Genomic DNA, 18,572 nt, shown 5'->3' with positions numbered 1-18,572 from the left:
GTATCTGCTGCTGGGTATACAATCCCCACAGCCTCGGACTCCGGTGTCCGGTTCTCCGTGTATGCTCTGGCTAGGACGAGCTATCTCCAGCTCCAGTCCTCAGCCCTTGCTCCTGGGTGTCTACTACTCGACTCTTGACACTAGACTCTGACTCTCCTAACCCCGCCTCCGGACCCAGTTATATAGGGCAGGATGTACTGTGTTCCTGACCAGGAAACCATTGTTTGCTCTCAGACATGGCATTACTACCACTGTGGCAACCAGACCCTCTGGGGTGCCACAGATGCATGGGGGGATGAGATGCACATGGGGGGGATGAGAGATGCACAGGGGGGTGAGATGCACAGGGGGATGAGATGCACGGGGGGGGGTGAGCGCTGCACATCAGGGGGGATGAGAGATGCACGGGGGGGTGAGATGCACATGGGGGGGATGAGAGCTGCACATGAGGGGGTGAGAGATGCACATGGGGGGGTTATGTTTACATAACTTTGTTGCCCTATGAAGGGCAGGGGGGCAAAAATTTCTTGCACAGGGGCCCACTACAGTCTGTGTTCGCCCCTGGGTCACATGACTCAGTGACGTCATGGCAGGTCCTTCACAACTACGCGAGCATTGCAATAGACCGGACGGAGCGGACAAAACACCGGGAGGACATTGGAAGGTGAGTATAAGCTTTATTTTTTATTTTAAATTCTTTTTTTTACTGTTTCTATGGTACCCAGGTCTGGATGAGAGTCTTCTCTCCTCCAGACTTGGGTACCATCCGCACATAGAAACGCATATAATCCGCGTGTACAAATGTACTGACGCGGATATTATGCATTTCAATGCAAGTAAATGGTGATTACGCTGTGTGTCCGCAAAATTAATGGACATGCTGCGGATTTTTGAGCGCAGCATAAACGCTGCGGAAACATCCGCAGCATGGGCATTGACATTGCGGCTTGTCATTGGGGACCATGGGGTGCGGATTACCAAGCGTTTCTGCTGCGGAAATTCCGCAGCATAAACGCTTGGAAAACGCATAGTGGGCACACAGCCTGTCACATTATTTTATGTTACATTACATGATCTGACATTATATTATACACCAGCATTGCTAATATTCTCTCCCTAGTAACAGCAGCGTTCAGGTCGTCCTAGCAACTAATGACGTCTCACCCCATTCCTCCTTCCTATTGGCTACCGGCAGCGAGTTCTCCAGAAACGTCCAGAACGCGGAAGCGGAAGCGGCATGTGTAGCCGGCGAGCAGTGTGAGGCTGCGGCTTCTGGAATGTTCTTCCACAGGATCTCTATATGTAGCGGCGCCGCCTCCTGCGCTCCCTCACACGCTGTTCCCGGCAGCACAGCAGCCGCACTGCTCTGTCTGCGCTCCCCCCTCAGTGCACCATGTCTGTGGTCGGCATAGACCTCGGCTTCCAGAACTGTCATGTCGCCATCGCCCGGGCTGGAGGGATCGAGACTGTGGCCAATGAGTTCAGTGACAGATGCACCCCGTGAGTACTGGTCCTGGTGATGGAGGAGTGCGCGGCTTACATGGCTGGGCTGTGCTGTGTATGCGGTGCTGTGTATGCGGCGCTGTGTATGCGGCGCTGTGTATGCGGCGCTGTGTATGCGGCGCTGTGTATGCTGTGCTGTGTATGAGGTGCTGTGCTGTGTATGAGGCGCTGTGTATGCTGTGCTGTGTATGAGGCGCTGTGTATGCTGTGCTGTGTATGCTGTGCTGTGTATGCTGTGCTGTGTATGCTGTGCTGTGTATGCTGTGCTGTGTATGAGGCGCTGTGTATGCGGCGCTGTGCTGTGTATGAGGTGCTGTGTATGCGGTGCTGTGTATGCGGCGCTGTGTATGCGGCGCTGTGTATGCGGCGCTGTGTATGCGGCGCTGTGTATGCGGCGCTGTGTATGAGGCGCTGTGTATGAGGTGCTGTGCTGTGTATGCTGTGCTGTGTATGCTGTGCTGTGTATGCTGTGTATGAGGTGCTGTGTATGAGGTGCTGTGTATGAGGTGCTGTGTATGAGGTGCTGTGTATGAGGTGCTGTGTATGAGGTGCTGTGTATGAGGTGCTGTGCTGTGTGTGCTGTGCTGTGTGTGCTGAGCTGTGTATGAGGCGCTGTGTATGAGGCGCTGTGTATGAGGCGCTGTGTATGAGGTGCTGTGCTGTGTATGAGGTGCTGTGCTGTGTATGAGGTGCTGTGCTGTGTGTGCTGTGTGTGCTGTGCTGTGTGTGCTGTGTGTGCTGTGTGTGCTGTGCTGTGCTGTGTGTGCTGTGCTGTGCTGTGTGTGCTGTGCTGTGTGTGCTGTGCTGTGTGTGCTGTGCTGTGTATGAGGTGCTGTGCTGTATGAGGTGCTGTGCTGTGTGTGCTGTGCTGTGTGTGCTGTGTGTGCTGTGCTGTGTGTGCTGTGCTGTGTGTGCTGTGCTGTGTGTGCTGTGCTGTGTATGAGGTGCTGTGTATGAGGTGCTGTGCTGTGTATGCGGCGCTGTGTATGCGGCGCTGTGTATGCGGCGCTGTGTATGCTGCGCTGTGTATGCTGCGCTGTGTATGCTGCGCTGTGTATGCTGCGCTGTGTATGCGGTGCTGTGTATGCTGCGCTGTGTATGCTGCGCTGTGTATGCTGCGCTGTGTATGCTGCGCTGTGTATGAGGTGCTGTGTATGAGGTGCTGCGCTGTGTATGCTGCGCTGTGTATGCTGCGCTGTGTATGAGATGAGGCGCTGTGTATGAGGCGCTGTGTATGAGGCGCTGTGTATGAGGCGCTGTGTATGAGATGCGCTGTGTATGAGATGCGCTGTGTATGAGATGCGCTGTGCTGTGTATGAGATGCGCTGTGTATGAGATGCGCTGTGCTGTGTATGAGATGCGCGGTGCTGTGTATGAGATGCGCGGTGCTGTGTATGAGATGCGCGGTGCTGTGTATGAGATGCGCGGTGCTGTGTATGAGATGCGCGGTGCTGTGTATGAGGTGCGGTGCTGTGTATGAGGTGCGGTGCTGTGTATGAGGTGCTGTGCTGTGCTGTTTATGCTGTGCTGTGTATGAGGTGCTGTGCTGTGTATGAGGTGCTGTGCTGTGCTGTTTATGCTGTGCTGTGTATGAGGTGCTGTGCTGTATTAGAATAGCCTTGCTCCAGGTTATGGGACCTTCTTTGTGTTATACCTTTTCTTTGTGATTTGACCTGTGCTCTTATCGCTGAGTCCTTGTGGCTCATTCATCTCTTAGGCCATGTGCCCACAATGCAGAAATTCTGCATATTTTTTCTGCATCTCCCTGGCAGGAAAAACACATGCGGATTGTACATGCGGTTTTTACATGCGTTTTTCCCGCCAGGTAGAAGCGTTTGTCAAGCTTTCTTCACATGCATTTCCGCATGTGGGTTATCAAGCGATTTTAGCATCACTTGGAAAGTTCTTGACAACTTGGTCACACTATATAAATCCATGCAACCGGCATGGATTTATAGTAGTGTGACCAAGTTAGTTAAAAAAAAAAGAATAAGAATGGTGAAAAATAAAGATTATACTCACCTTCCGATGTCCTCCCGGTGTTTTCTCCACTGCGACCGGTGTCTTGGGCGGCTCACGGTGGTGTGAAGGACCTGCGGTGATGTCATTGGGTCATGTGACAGGTCACATGACTCAATGACGTCATGGCAGGTCTTTCACAACACCGCGACCCATACAGCAGACCAGACGGAGGGGATAAAACACCGGGAGGACATCGGAAGGTAAGAATAATTTTTATTTTTTCTTTTAAATTCTTTTTTTTACAATTTAGTAACTATGCGTTTTTCAAGCGTTTTTGCCGCGGAATTTCCACAGCGAAAACACTTAAAAACGCTGGGTAATACGTGCCCCATGGTCCACAATGATAATCCGCATGTGCTGTGCACATGCTGCGGAAATTTCCTTTGCGGATTATCATTGCATAAAAATCCGCAGCATGTCCATTAATTTTGCGGACACGCAGCATAATCGCTGCCATTGACTTGCATTGGACCACGTGACATCCGCATCACTGCATCTGTACATGCGGATATCACACGGTTCAATGTTGGATGGTACCCGGGTCTGGAGGAGAGTAGACTCTCCTCCAGACCTGGGTACCATAGAAACTGTTAAAAAATGATTTTAAAATAAAAAAAATAAAGATTATACTTACCTTCTGATGTCCTCCCGGTGTCTTCTCCCCTCGGTCTGGTCTGCTGTATGGGTCGTGGTGTTGTGAAGGACCTGCCATGATGTCATTGAGTCATGTGACCTGTCACATGACTCAATGACATTACCGCAGGTCCTTCACGCCACTGCAAGCCGGACGCAGCAGAGAAAACACCGGGAGGACATCGGAAGGGAAGTATAATCTTTATTTTGTACCATTCTTCTTCTTTTTTTTTTTTTAACTAATTTGGTCACACTACTATAAATCCATGCCGGTTGCATGGATTTATATAGTGTGAAGAAGTTGTCAAGCACTTTTCCAAGTGATGCTAAAATCGCTTGGAAAAGCACTTGATAACCCGCATGCAAAAACGCTTGACAAACGCTTCTTCCTGGCGGGAAAAACGCCTGTAAAAAACCGCATTTTTTTTTTTTCCTGCCAGGGAGAAGCGGAAAAAATATGCAGCATTTCTGCATCGTGGGCACATAGCCTTATTGTTACATTTTTTGGGAAGCTAGATGAGCAAATAACAGCGATTTTATTTATTACTCTTCAGCTTCATTATACACTGTGTTCAGAATTATTAGGCAAATGCGTATTTTGATCACTTCGATACTTTTTATACATGTTGTCCTACTCCAAGCTGCATAGGCTTGAGAGCCAACTACCAATTAAGTAAATCCAGTGATGTGCATCTCTGTAATGAGGAGGGGTGTTGACTAATGACATCAACACCCTATATAAGGTGTGCTTAATTATTAGGAACTTCCTTTCCTTTGGCAAAATGGGTCAGAAGAGAGTTTTGACGGGATCTGAAAAGGCAAAAATTGTGAGATGTCTTGCAGAGGGATGCAGCAGTTTTGAAATTTCCAAACTTTTGAAGTGTGATCACCTAACAATCAAGCGTTTCATGGCAAATAGACAACAGGGTCGCAAGAAGCGTGTTGGCTAAAAAAGGCGCAAAATAACTGCCCATGAATTGAGTAAAATCAAGCGTGAAGCTGCCAAGATGCCATTCGCCACCAGTTTTGCCATATTTCAGAGCTGCAACGTTACTGGAGTATCAAAAAAGCACAAGGTGTGCGATACTCAGGGACATGGCCAAGGTAAGGAAGGCTGAAAAACGACCACCTTTGAACAAGAAACATAAGATAAAACGTCAAGAATGGGCCAAGAAATATCTTCAGACTGATTTTTCAAAGGTTTTATGGACTGATGAAATGAGAGTGACTCTTGATGGGCCAGATGGATGGGCCAGAGGCTGGATCAGTAAAGGGCAGAGAGCTCCACTCCGACTCAGACGCCAGCAAGGTGGAGGTGGGGTACTGGTATGGGCTGGTATCATCAAAGATGAACTTGTGGGACCTTTTCGGGTTGAGGATGGAGTGAAGCTCAACTCCCAGACCTACTGCCAGTTTCTGGAAGACAACTTCTTCAAGCAGTGGTACAGGAAGAAGTCTGTATCGTTCAAGAAAAACATGATTTTCATGCAGAACAATGCTCCATCACATGCATCCAACTACTCCACAGCGTGGCTGGCCAGTAAAGGTCTAAAAGAAGAAAAAATAATGACATGGCCCCCTTGTTCACCTGATCTGAACCCCCATAGAGAACCTGTGGTCCATCATAAAATGTGAGATCTACAGGGAGGGAAAACAGTACACCTCTCGGAAAAGTGTCTGGGAGGCTGTGGTGGCTGCTGCACGCAATGTTGATCGAAAACAGATCAAGCAACTGACAGAATCTATGGATGGATGGAAGGCTGTTGAGTGTCATCATAAAGAAAGGTGGCTATATTCATCACTAATTTTTTTTGTTTTTGCATGTCACAAATGTTTATTTCTAAATTTTGTGCACTGATATTGGTTTACCTGGTGAAAATAAACAAGTGAGATGGGATTATATTTGGTTTTTATTAAGTTGCCTAATAATTCTGGACAGTAATAGTTACCTGCACAAACAGATATCCACAAACAGATAGCCAAATCGAAAAAAAAAAAACACTCCAACTTCCAAAAATATTAAGCTTGGATATTTGAGTCTTTTGAGTTGATTGAGAACATAGTTGTTGATCAATAATAAAAATAATCCTCTAAGATACAACTTGCCTAATAATTCTGCACACAGTGTATAAAATGTGATATTCTGTTAGTTCAGACCGTTATGTGGCAATGCCAAATATGTTAAAGGAAAAAAACTTTATTTTATGCTCAATAGAGGGTTGATATGAACTGCGTAAAAGAGATGAAACTGCTGCAATAGGAGTCGGCTGCAGGCCCAGCAGTTGCTTTCAGGCGCTGGCTGTATAGCACAGCTCTGCTCCAGTCCCGGCGGTTGTGTTCAGGCGCTGGCTGTATAGCACAGCTCTGCTCCAGTCCCGGCGGTTCTGTTCAGGCGCTGGCTGTATAGCACAGCTCCGCTCCAGTCCCGGCGGTTGTGTTCTGGTGCTCTCTGTATAGCACAGCTCTGCTCCAGTCCCGGTGGTTGTGTTCAGGCGCTGGCTGTATAGCACAGCTCTGCTCCAGTCCCGGTGGTTGTGTTCAGGCGCTGGCTGTATAGCACAGCTCTGCTCCAGTCCTGGCGGTTGTGTTCAGGCGCTGGCTGTATAGCACAGCTCTGCTCCAGTCCCGGCGGTTGTGTTCTGGTGCTCTCTGTATAGCACAGCTCCGCTCCAGTCCCGGCAGTTGTGTTCAGGCGCTGACTGTATAGCACAGCTCTGCTCCAGTCCCGGCGGTTGTGTTCTGGTGCTCTCTGTATAGCACAGCTCTGCTCCAGTCCCGGCGGTTGTGTTCAGGCGCTGACTGTATAGCACAGCTCTGCTCCAGTCCTGGCGGTTGTGTTCTGGTGCTCTCTGTATAGCACAGCTCTGCTCCAGTCCCGGCGGTTGTGTTCAGGCGCTGGCTGTATAGCACAGCTCTGCTCCAGTCCCGGCGGTTGTGTTCTGGTGCTCTCTGTATAGCACAGCTCCGCTCCAGTCCCGGTGGTTGTGTTCAGGCGCTGGCTGTATAGCACAGCTCCGCTCCTGTCCCGGTGGTTGTGTTCAGGTGCTGGCTGTATAGCACAGCTCTGCTCCAGTCCCGGCGGTTGTGTTCAGGTGCTGGCTGTATAACACAGCTCCGCTCCATACATGTACGGCAGATGTGCGAACTGCATGTATGGTGGATTTCTTCAGGTGAACTCTCGGCATAGTGGCCCTGACATTTTCTGGCGTCAGTCCTGATAAGTGGACAGGTATTGGGTGCTGATGTGATCTGTATAGTAGCATGAAGGTGTGGGTCTTAGTAAAAGGCGGCAGATGATGCTGGCCACAGAAGTGAAGTCTTGCTGCTACAAAGGCCCCTAACCAGGGGTGAGACCCCGGTACTGCGGATCTCATTGCTCAGATCTACTAGCCGTATAATAACACAGATATTAGCGGAAATATGGCACATATCCTTTGTAGCCAACTTACTGAAATAGCAGCTTCAGGGAGAAAATTACGTTATAATTCTCCCTTGTAGCCGCTCACTTCTGGTTAGTCTCCGCTCAGTATGCAGTGAGTGTAATCACTCCTCCTGCGCAGAGCCGGCTGTCAGTCACTGTCATGTGAGCGGTGACTGGAAACGAGCGGCTCCAGGGAGACTAAAACGTAATTTCCTTCCTGTATCCACGGCTCCAATAAACCTGCCAGATATGTTTTTTACCACCATTTGAGTGTAGAGCCTCATTCATATGTCTGTGATACAGCGACATCTGAATGAGGCTTTACTGCTGCATCCACAAAGTGCATCAGAAGAGATGACTGTCTCATTGGTTACTGCGCTCGGTACGTTGTAATTGAATGTGTAGAGCGCTGTAGCCAGTGGCCAAGTCATCTCGTGTGATGCATTTACTGAACATACATTTCAGTAGGCCAACATTGAGGATTTTAAAAATCATTTTTCAAGCTGTTGTTATAAAGTACTCTAATTTACTGAGATAATGACTTTTGTGTTTTCATTGGCTGTAAGTCATACTCATCAACATTAACAGAAATAAACACTTGAAATAGATCACTCTGTTTGTAATGACTCTATATAATATGAGTTTCACTTTTTGGATTGAAGAACTGAAATAAGTGAACTTTTTGATGATATTCTAATTTTGTGAGATGCACCTGTAGCTTTATAGTGGAGATGTCCATAGGGTACATTGAAAAGCCTGAGGACCTTGTATGGTACATGAGTCAATAACCCACATGTGCTGAGGGACTGACACTATCTGATTAACTCTTTGCTGCCGCCTGGACCTGCACATTATGATATGGCATGTGGCAGGGGCATCTCTTTGCAGCAGTAAATGTAGACATGAGCACTTCTTTCCTATCATGTGACTTGTCGTCCGTCAGTGGTTGTCCGTCCATCCATCCGACAGTCGTCGTACTAATGATGTACAATGAGATGAGTGTCTCTGGCACCCACGCGTACAGCTGCAGTGCCCACACATAATACACTGATGTACCATGTGTAGGCATCAGCAAAAAGTTCACGTTCACCCCCACGGTCGGTTTCATCACTTTTGAATGATAATTGGAGCCTTTATTTTCTTGCGTTGTGAGCTTTCTGATTTCTGCTCTGGGAGATTTCCTGCTCTTATTATTTCTTTATGCTTCTCAGGAGATATTTTCCATTAAAGCGTCTAATATCCATTTTCTTCTGGCTGACTGCGGTCTATTTTCAGGGCCGTGGTGTCATTTGGAACCAAGAACAGAACGATCGGCGTCGCTGCAAAAAATCAGGTATGTTGTTTAATCTACTGATAAACACTTAAAGGGTCCTGCACCCTTCTGGTGGGAATCCCTGCAATCATATGGTCTGTTGCTTTAGCGGTTTCTGGAAATATAGATAGACAGAAATAATGAAAAATGCTATTTACTTGCAGATATAATGGTAAGTCATATCTGGACAGCTTACTGTAGCAGCGACTAAAAGGATGATATATCTCAATATACTGTGATCGCCTCCTGCACATTGACAGCTTGTTCTGCGCACGCATACACTGCAGACTGTCAGTCATTATGCAGGTGGGGGGATTACAGTGCACTTTGTGTAGTGACCGGTTATGGTAACTGCTCCCTGCACCGCTCTGATGACTGGAAGCAAGCGGCTGCAGTGAGGATACAACTTCCTTTTCTCCCAGGAGACACTGCTCCAGTAGGCCAGCCACGCATGATTTAAATGGTTGTGGAAGTTACCGGTTCCCTTTACCCCTTTATGACCTATGATGTACTTATACGTCATAGGTCACCTCCCCGTCTTTGGTGCGGGCTCCAGCGCTGAGCCCGCATCTTTTCATTCACACGACAGCTAATCTGATTAGCTGACATGGGTGGAATCGTGATCCACTTGCGGCTGTTAACATGTTAAACGCCGCTGTCAATCTCTGACAGTGGCATTTCACATGAGCACGTCACAAACCACGCCCATTGGCGCGCCTGTCACATGATTGTGGGGCACCGATGGGTTGGAATGACAACCGTAGGTCTGCAGGAGACACCCTCTCCCCCCGTGCTTGTCATTGCAGATCTATGAGCACCGCCCCGTGGCCTTCGTTCATAGGAGATGATGATTTGTGCTACACATAGCAGGGCTTCAACCCTGCTATGTGTAACCCAAGCGATCAGATGATCACACCTTCAAGTCTCCTAAAGAGACTATTGGATCAAGTAAAAAGTTTAAAAAAAATATTAAAACAAGTTCAAATCACCCCCCTTTTGCCCCATTCAAAATAAAACAATAAAAAAAAAAAATGCACATATTTGGTATCGCTGGGTTCAGAATTGCCCGATCTATCAATATATAAAAAGAATGAATCCAATCGGTAAACGGCGTAATGAGAAAAAAATCTAAATTCCAGAATTATGTTTTTGTTTTGTTTTTTGTCACCGCAACATTGCAATAATGGGCAATCAAAACATTGTATCTACCCCAAAATGGTATATAAAAAAAGCAAGCCCTCACATGGCCTTATTGACGGAAAAATAAAAAAAAGTTATGGCAGTGATCCGCTGAGGAATGAGGACGGTGCTCGTTTGCCAACCTTTTTGGATATTTTTGTCATCAGCAGAACATCTGCCCTTGTGAACCAGGAACGTGCTTCTCGTTATGAGAACCGTTTGGGAACCGAATGATTGTGCTGACGATCGCTTTCCCCTGTACAGTTTGCTTCGGTCAGTGTAAAAGGGACTAAAACTAGTCCCGATCGACTCGGGTGTATTGTCGATGTGCACATCGATCGGCAGAAATCTGCCCATGTAATCCTGCATTTAGGCTTGTGCTTCCTCCGTCCTCACTGCACTAGGCGAGCATTGCCGGTTTACTGTGCCCAGAGACAGAAGGTATGAAAACTAGGTAATGCGGTATTGTACCCCCTGGGAGGCTGCGGTCATCTCCTCTGCATTCACCATCCATCTCTTTGTAGGAAATGTCACCGAGCCGGTATGGAAAGTGGGCACACATAGGTGGTTGTCAGGGCACAGTTGGGCTTTTTCTTCCTCTACATCGATATTAAACTTCTTTTGGTTTTTAAGTGGGTGGGGATAATTTTTAGACCTTTTTTTTATATATATGTATGTATGTATGTTCGTTCTCCAATTTTAACACAACACTGGCCAATAGATGCCAAAAGGCTAAGTTAATAAAACTAGATGATACACACCCTCCCCAGCTCTTGTCTGCCGCTCCAATCTGTGTATTGGCTGCAGCGGTGATGTCACTGCAGCCAATCACTGAACTTAGTGGCTTGTGCCATCTACAGTACAGACCAAAAGTTTGGCCACACCTTCTCATTTAAAGATTTTTCTGTATTTTCATGACTTTGAAAATTGTACATTCACACTGAAGGCATCAAAACTATGAATTAACACATGTGGAATTATATACTTAACAAAAAAGTGTGAAACAACTGAAAATATGTCTTATATTCTAGGTTCTTCAAAGTAGCCACCTTTTGCTTTGATGACTGCTTTGCACACTCTTGGCATTCTCTTGATGAGCTTCAAGAGGTAGTCACCGGAAATGGTCTTCCAACAATATTGAAGGAGTTCTGGAACTCTCTGGGAGAGGAAGTGGTGATGTCCAACTCACTTAATGAGTTCAAGAGAGGCCTGGACGCCTTTCTTGAGAACAATAAAATTACATCTTATGCTTAGTTAATTAATCCAGGGATTTAATCTGACTGCCAGATTGGTGTCAGGAAGTGAATTTTTCCTCAATGATGTAAATTGGCCTATACCGCATGGTTTTTTGTTGCCTTCCCCTGGATCAACGCTGCGGAATAGCTGCAGTGCACAAGAAATAGGCTGAACTGGATGGACGCTTGTCTTTTTTCGGCCTTATAAACTATGTAACAAATTTTCAGTTGTTTCACACTTTTTTGTTAAGTATATAATTCCACATGTGTTAATTCATAGTTTTGATGCCTTCAGTGTGAATGTACAATTTTCATAGTCATGAAAATACAGAAAAATCTTTAAATGAGAAGGTGTGTCCAAACTTTTGGTCTGTACTGTACATCAGCAGTCGCTGAGCTCAATAGTTGGCAGCTGCGATAATGTACTCTGTGGTCACGTTTTCCCCACTGCAGCCAATACCCAGAGATCGGTGTCGTGTTGAGGAGGGTGAATACCATCTTGCTTTATTATTTTAATACAGCTCTGGCTAAAAGTGGAACACCCCTTTAAGCCTTACAGAAAATTCTGTGCCAACTCATGGTGATAACATATTGGCTGTCGCCCAGTTTTTCTAGTAATGCTAGTGAAACACACTTTTTTTTTTTTTTTTGGGCAAAATCATCAATAATTATTCCTCCTCTTTTCCAGTTAGTCACAAATGCAACCAACACCGTATCCAGCTTCAAGAAGCTCCACGGCCGAGCATTTAATGATCCTTTTATCCAGAAGGAGAAGAATAATTTGGCCTATGAACTGGTCCAGAAAAATAATGGAGGAGTGGGATTGAGGGTAGGTTTAGTTCTTTCCAGTATTAGCATTTTTTGTGTTTTATTTCTGCGCTCACTGAGTGGTTTGACTCTTTCCATTATGATGTTAGGTGATGTACATGGATGAGCCGCACATATTCAGTGTGGAACAGATCACAGCAATGCTATTAACTAAACTGAAGGAGACTGCAGAGAGTAACCTGAAGAAGCCGGTGACCGACTGCGTCATATCTGTAAGTATCTGCGGCCGGAGCTTTCTGGGCATGCTGGGAGTGGTAGTCTCACAGCAGCTATAGGCGACCGTCCCTGGTTTAGGACAAGGACAATCTATCGTTTCTTGGCTCTTACTTTGTATTCAGTGAACACCTCCGGTAATATTCCCCCGTTGACCATGTTAATTTCGGCAGGTTCCCTCCTTCTTCACTGATGCTGAGAGAAGGTCGGTGCTGGATTCAGCACAGATAGTCGGCTTAAACTGCCTAAAACTGATGAGCGATATGACAGCAGGTAAGTTCCTTCTCATTACTTTATATCCTGGTTAAAGAACTACGATTATTGTATGGCAGATTATAGGAGTCTACCAGGTAGTGATCCCTTTAAGGACTTTTATTTAGTATTCGCATTGGGCATTACAATGCAAAATATTACAGGTTATAATAATGGATAAAAGGCAAAGTGATCACATGTAATAGCGAGCTCCCTGTAATGCCTTGTTGGTGCTTATACTCCTAATTGCTTCCCTGTTGACTGTGGACTGTCATGGAGATGACGGCGGCACAAGGTCTACCCTTAAGTGTTTTATCTGAATGTGTCGCACTGCAAATACCCATACCACGAGACCGCAGCACAATTCGCTTTAACACTCCTCCTTTGTTACGGGCTCCTTATGTTATTTAGTTTCACAACCATCGTATCGATCACCTTGTTTACACCTAGAGCTTTAACCCTTTTTTGTTTCTTTCTTTAGTTGCGCTGAACTATGGCATTTACAAGCAGGACCTCCCGGATCCCGAAGAGAAACCCAAAATTGTGGTTTTTGCTGATATGGGACATTCATCTTTCCAGATTTGTGCTTGTGCCTTTAACAAGGGCAAATTAAAGGTACGGTAATCAGAACAATAATTGTAAACAGAACAACCATTATTTTCACAGATTCAGAAACTGAAATAAGTTTTGTTGCATTAAGAGTGGTCCATCTTAAAGGCGTTGTCTGAGACTTTAACATTGATGGCCTATCCATATCTGATTGGCGGGGGTGCGACACCTGGCATCCTCGCCCATCAGCTGTTCTTGGTGTCGGCGGTAGCAGGAACTACTCAGTTACGGAGAGAGGCACAGCTCAACTGTATAGTGGCGCCGGCCAGGTACTGCACAGCTGTCTATTCATAGCAATAGGGGGTTGGTTGCAGTACCCGTCCGCGGCCACTATACAGTCGGCAGAGGTGTGCTGTGCAGCTTCGTAACTCTGCAGTTCTGTCCGACCCCCACTGATCGGCGGGGGTAACAGATGTCGCATATCCACCGATCAGACATTGATGACCTCTCCTAAGGATAAGCCATCAATGTTATTCTCAGACTTTTAACGGGACTTTCAAGAATATAAAAAGGGAATGTAATTTGCGATTTCCCAATGGATATTGGAATTACTTCACATTTTCTTATTTTATTTTTTGTTTCTTTCATACATGTTGTTTTCTCTAGAAATGCCATTTAAAGGGTTTATCCAGTCTCAGAAGAAAAGTTTACGGAATCGTGATTGAGTGTGATGTGACAGTGAACGCATTTCCCTTGTGGGTGGGAGATTTACATACTTGGGGTCACTTGCCAAGTAGTCTGTCTCATCCCACTTCTCTCCGTTCCCGATTATTGAGAGAAGCTGGGTGAGTAGTCTGCTCGTGACCGCACACCCACACTTGGAATACAGGGGAGGAATCGTGACAATGTGCCATGTGCACGTGATCAAGTTTCATCAAGCAGCAGACATTCCTTCTGAGATCGGACTCCTTTCATATATATGATCACGTTCCCTTTTGTTTTCCCTTCCCCAGGTTTTGGGCACAGCCTTTGATCCATATCTGGGAGGAAGAAACTTTGATGAAAAATTGGTTGAACATTTCTGTGTCCAGTTCAAAACCAAATATAAGTTGGATGTGAAATCTAAAATCCGGGCGGTCCTGCGCCTCTATCAGGAGTGTGAGAAGCTGAAGAAGCTGATGAGCAGCAACAGCACCGATCTGCCACTGAATATCGAATGCTTCATGAATGATCTAGACGTGTCCGGACGGATGAACAGGTCAGCATTATCTGGTTTTAAATGGCTTGTCTGTCGCCGATCACTTCTTCATTGGAAAGGACATGAAGATAATTGCCCGTCGTGCACATGTCTTTGCAAGTGCCCCTCACCTGATGTAGAAGTGAACATTTCTGGACAACTTCTTTAGCTTTGAGTTTGGAGGCATATGATATATTTCTTTAATATGATTAAGGACCCCCTGCTCAGTTCTGCACTTTGTTTTCCAGAATCTGTTAACGCTTCATGTTACCTAATGAATATTATGTGGTCTCGCAGGTCAGAGTTTGAAGCATTATGTGCAGAGCTTTTGCACAGGATTGATGCCCCCTTGTGCTCGCTAATGGATCAGATTCAGCTCCGAGTAGAGGACATTGGTGCAGTAGAAGTGATTGGGGGTGCGACCCGTATTCCAGCTGTGAAGGAGCGCATTGCTAAGTTTTTCGGGAAAGATGTCAGCACTACTTTAAATGCAGATGAAGCTGTTGCAAGAGGCTGTGCTCTGCAGGTAATATATCCAATAGATGATAACGATGAAGGTGTGGATATGCATCAAGTATAGCGGGTGTTTGAGTGCCCACGGCCGCATGATTTCAAGTGTTAGACAGGAGGGTGCCAAAGGCAGAAAGAAAACAATCAAATGGCCCATCATGGTGAAAAAAACTTTATTATAAATATTACACAGGAATTGTGGGGAGAAGGGGAGCAAAAATACACATTTACATAAAAAATAATTTTAAAAAGCAGATACACAACAAGTCCCCTTGAGAAAGGCACAAGCGCCGAAACGCGCGTCGGGGTTAACACATGCGGAGGAAGGTCTTGTTTTCCTATTGAGGTAACTATGGCCGATAGTGGCCATGTGCGATGTGAGGGACATTGAGAGATAGAGATAGATATATATATACAGTACAGACCAAAAGTTTGGACACACCTCCTGGTTTAAAGATTTTTCTGTATTTTCATGGCTATGAAAATTGTACATTCACACTGAAGACATCAAAACTATGAATTAACACATGTGTAATTATATACTTTACAAAAAAGTGTGAAACAACTGAAAATATGTCTTATATTGTAGGTTCTTCAAAGTAGCCACCTTTTGCTTTGATGACTGCTTTGCAGACTCTTGGCATTCTCTTGATGAGCTTCAAGAGGTAGTCACCGGAAATGGTCTTCCAACAATCTTGAAGGAGTTCCCAGAGATGCTTAGCACTTGTTGGCCCTTTTGCCTTCACGCTGCGGTCCAGCTCACCCCAAACCATCTCGATTGGGTTCAGGTCTGGTGACTGTGGAGGCCAGGTCATCTGGCGTAGCACCACATCACTCTCCCTCTTAGTCAAATAGCCCTTACACAGCCTGGAGGTGTGTTTGGGGTCATTGTCCTGTTTGAAAAATAAATGATGTTCCAACTAAACGCAAACCGGATGGAATAGCATGCCGCTGCAAGATGCTGTGGTAGTTATGCTGGTTCAGTATGCCTTCAATTTTGAATAAATCCCCAACAATGTCACCAGCAAATCACCCCCACACCATCACACCTCCTCCTCCATGCTTCACGATGGGAACCAGGCATGTAGAGTCCATCCGTTCACCTTTTCTGCATCGCACAAAGACACAGTGGTTAGAGCCAAAGATCTCAAATTTGGACTCATCAGACCAAAGCACAGATATCTCCACTGGTCTAATGTCCATTCCTTGTGTTCTTTAGCCCAAACAAGTCTCTTCTGCTTGTTGCCTGTCCTTAGCAGTCGTTTCCTAGCAGCTATTTTACCATGAAGGCCTGCTGCACAAAGTCTCCTCTTAACAGTTGTTGTAGAGATGTGTCTGCTGCTAGAACTCTGTGTGGCATTGACCTGGTCTCTAATCTGAGCTGCTGTTAACCTGCGATTTCTGAGGCTGGTGACTCGGATAAACTTATCCTCAGAAGCAGAGGTGACTCTTGGTCTTCCTTTCCTGGGGCGGTCCTCATGTGAGGCAGTTTCTTTGCAGCGCTTGATGGTTTTTGCAACTGCACTTGGGGACACATTCAAGTTTGCCCAATTTTTTGCACTGACTGACCTTCATTTCTTGAAGTAATGATGGCCACTCGTTTTTCTTTACTTAGCTGCTTTTTTCTTGCCATAATACAAATTCTAACAGTCTATTCAGTAGGACTATCAGCTGTGTATCCACCTGACTTCTGCACAACACAACTGATAGTCCCAACCCCATTTATAAGGCAAGAAATCCCACTTATTAAACCTGACAGGGCACACCTGTGAAGTGAAAACCATTTCCAGTGACTACCTCTTGAAGCTCATCAAGAGAATGCCAAGAGTGTGCAAAGCAGTCATCAAAGCAAAAGGTGGCTACTTTGAAGAACCTAGAATATCAGACATATTTTCAGTTGTTTCAAACTTTTTTGTTAAGTATATAATTCCACATGTGTTAATTCATAGTTTTGATGCCTTCAGTGTGAATGTACAGTTTTCAAAGTCATGAAAATACAGAAAAATCTTTAAATGAGAAGGTGTGTCCAAACTTTTGGTCTGTACTGTGTATGTATATATATATATATACCGTATATATATACCGTATATTCCGGCGTATAAGACGACCTGGTGTATAAGACGACCCCCCTACTTTCCTGTTAAAATATAGAGTTTAGGATATATTCACCGTATAAGACTACCCCTTTTCCAACGCATACCAAACACCGGTAAAAATTTAAAAAAAACAGATTTGAATTTAACATGGTCCTTTTTTAATTTAAATTCTTATGACATGCAGGTATATAGCAGGAAAACTGTCACTCATAAACATATTAAAATAGGGGGGACCCCACGTCATTTTTTGGGGGGGTCCCCCATTCTAATAGCTAGTAAAGGCTAGGTATTCAGCTTGGGGCTGATATTAGTAGCCTGGGAAGCTCCGTGGGTATTACCCCCTTCCCAGACTTCAAACATCTGCCCCAGCCGTCTGCTTAACCTCCGCTAGAGACTATAATGATGGTGGATCCCACGCCAATTTTCTTTTTAAAAAATCCTTTATTTTAACACTAAATGACAATTGAGGGGTTAATAAAGATGCAGTCCCTAAATTATTAATTTTGTAATTAATTTTTCCCAAAAATGTTGACGTGGGGCTTCGCCATATTTTTGTGTCCAGCCAGGTACAGCAGGCAGGAACGGGCTGCCCCCAACCACCAGCTGCCTATTTGTACCTGGCCGGACACAACAATATAGGGAAGCCCTTTTTTTTTTTTAATTATTTCATGAAATAATTAAAAAAAAAAAATACGTGGGGCTTCGCCCTATTTTTGTGTCCAGCCAGGTACAACTAGGCAGCTGGGGACTGGAATCTGCAGCGCAGGGAGGCCCAAGCTTTCTGGGCCCCACCCGCTGCAAATTGCAGTCCGCAGCCACCCCGGAAAATGGCGCGTTCATAGAAGCGCCATCTTCTGGCGCTGTACCCAACTCATCCAGGGCCCTGGTGCGGTGGCTCACTGGGTAATAAAGGGGTTAAGGCCAGCTTGGCATTATCAGCTGGCCCTAAGCCCGAAATTCATGGGGTCACGCCAATATTAGACATGACCACCATGAATTTCTAGTAAAGTAATTAAAAAAAACACAACACCCAGAATAAAGTCCTTTAATTGAAATAAAGACACAATTTTTTAATGTTCTAAATTAAACCATACTTACCATCACGCCCATTCCAGCTGAAGCCAACGATCTCCTGCAATAAAAGTAAAATAATAAAGCAACCTCATCCTTACCTCTCCATGGTTCCCAGGACCGGTCCAGCTCTGCTACATTCACATGACAGGCTGCACCGCAGCAGAACGCTGCCGTTCAGCTTGCCATGCGGCAGACACTGAGAAGCGCAGGCATGCTTGTGCTCCTCAGTGTCTGACTGTGACGGCATCCAGATGAGCCGAGATCATGTCCAATGAACTCGGCTCACCTCATGCACGTCACTGACAGCGTGGGAAAATTCTCCTGCTCCCCGCATGCGCAGTAGAAGTTTCCCACGCTGTCAGTGACGGACGTGCATGAGGTGAGCTGAGTTCATTGTCGGCTCATCTGGATGCCGTCACAGCCAGACACTGAGGAGCGCAAGCATGCCTGCGCTTCTCAGTGTCTGCGGGATGACAGGCTGGATGGCAGCGTTCTGCTGCGGTCCAGC

At 45.8% G+C, this 18,572-nt stretch overlaps 1 protein-coding gene across 1 annotated transcript in view; it reads left to right on the top strand.

The window, feature by feature from the left end:
• Nucleotides 1-1,193: 1,193 nt before the first annotated feature.
• Nucleotides 1,194-18,572, top strand: part of HSPH1 (heat shock protein family H (Hsp110) member 1) — a 31,181-nt gene continuing 13,802 nt past the window's right edge. Inside the window, exons 1-8 of the mRNA XM_073662496.1 lie at nucleotides 1,194-1,500; nucleotides 8,855-8,912; nucleotides 11,994-12,134; nucleotides 12,223-12,345; nucleotides 12,520-12,619; nucleotides 13,080-13,213; nucleotides 14,161-14,405; nucleotides 14,682-14,910. Coding sequence (XP_073518597.1) covers nucleotides 1,394-1,500; nucleotides 8,855-8,912; nucleotides 11,994-12,134; nucleotides 12,223-12,345; nucleotides 12,520-12,619; nucleotides 13,080-13,213; nucleotides 14,161-14,405; nucleotides 14,682-14,910 — 1,137 coding nt within the window. The 5' untranslated portion in view covers nucleotides 1,194-1,393. The remainder of the gene's footprint in view (nucleotides 1,501-8,854; nucleotides 8,913-11,993; nucleotides 12,135-12,222; nucleotides 12,346-12,519; nucleotides 12,620-13,079; nucleotides 13,214-14,160; nucleotides 14,406-14,681; nucleotides 14,911-18,572) is intronic.

Source organism: Phyllobates terribilis, unplaced genomic scaffold, assembly GCF_046119375.1.
Source record: "Phyllobates terribilis strain yellow unplaced genomic scaffold, ASM4611937v1 Scaffold_2__4_contigs__length_985480577, whole genome shotgun sequence".
Classification (NCBI taxonomy): domain Eukaryota; kingdom Metazoa; phylum Chordata; class Amphibia; order Anura; family Dendrobatidae; genus Phyllobates; species Phyllobates terribilis.
Note: the sequence above shows the minus strand (reverse complement) of the source record. Positions and strands in the feature narration are given on the sequence as shown.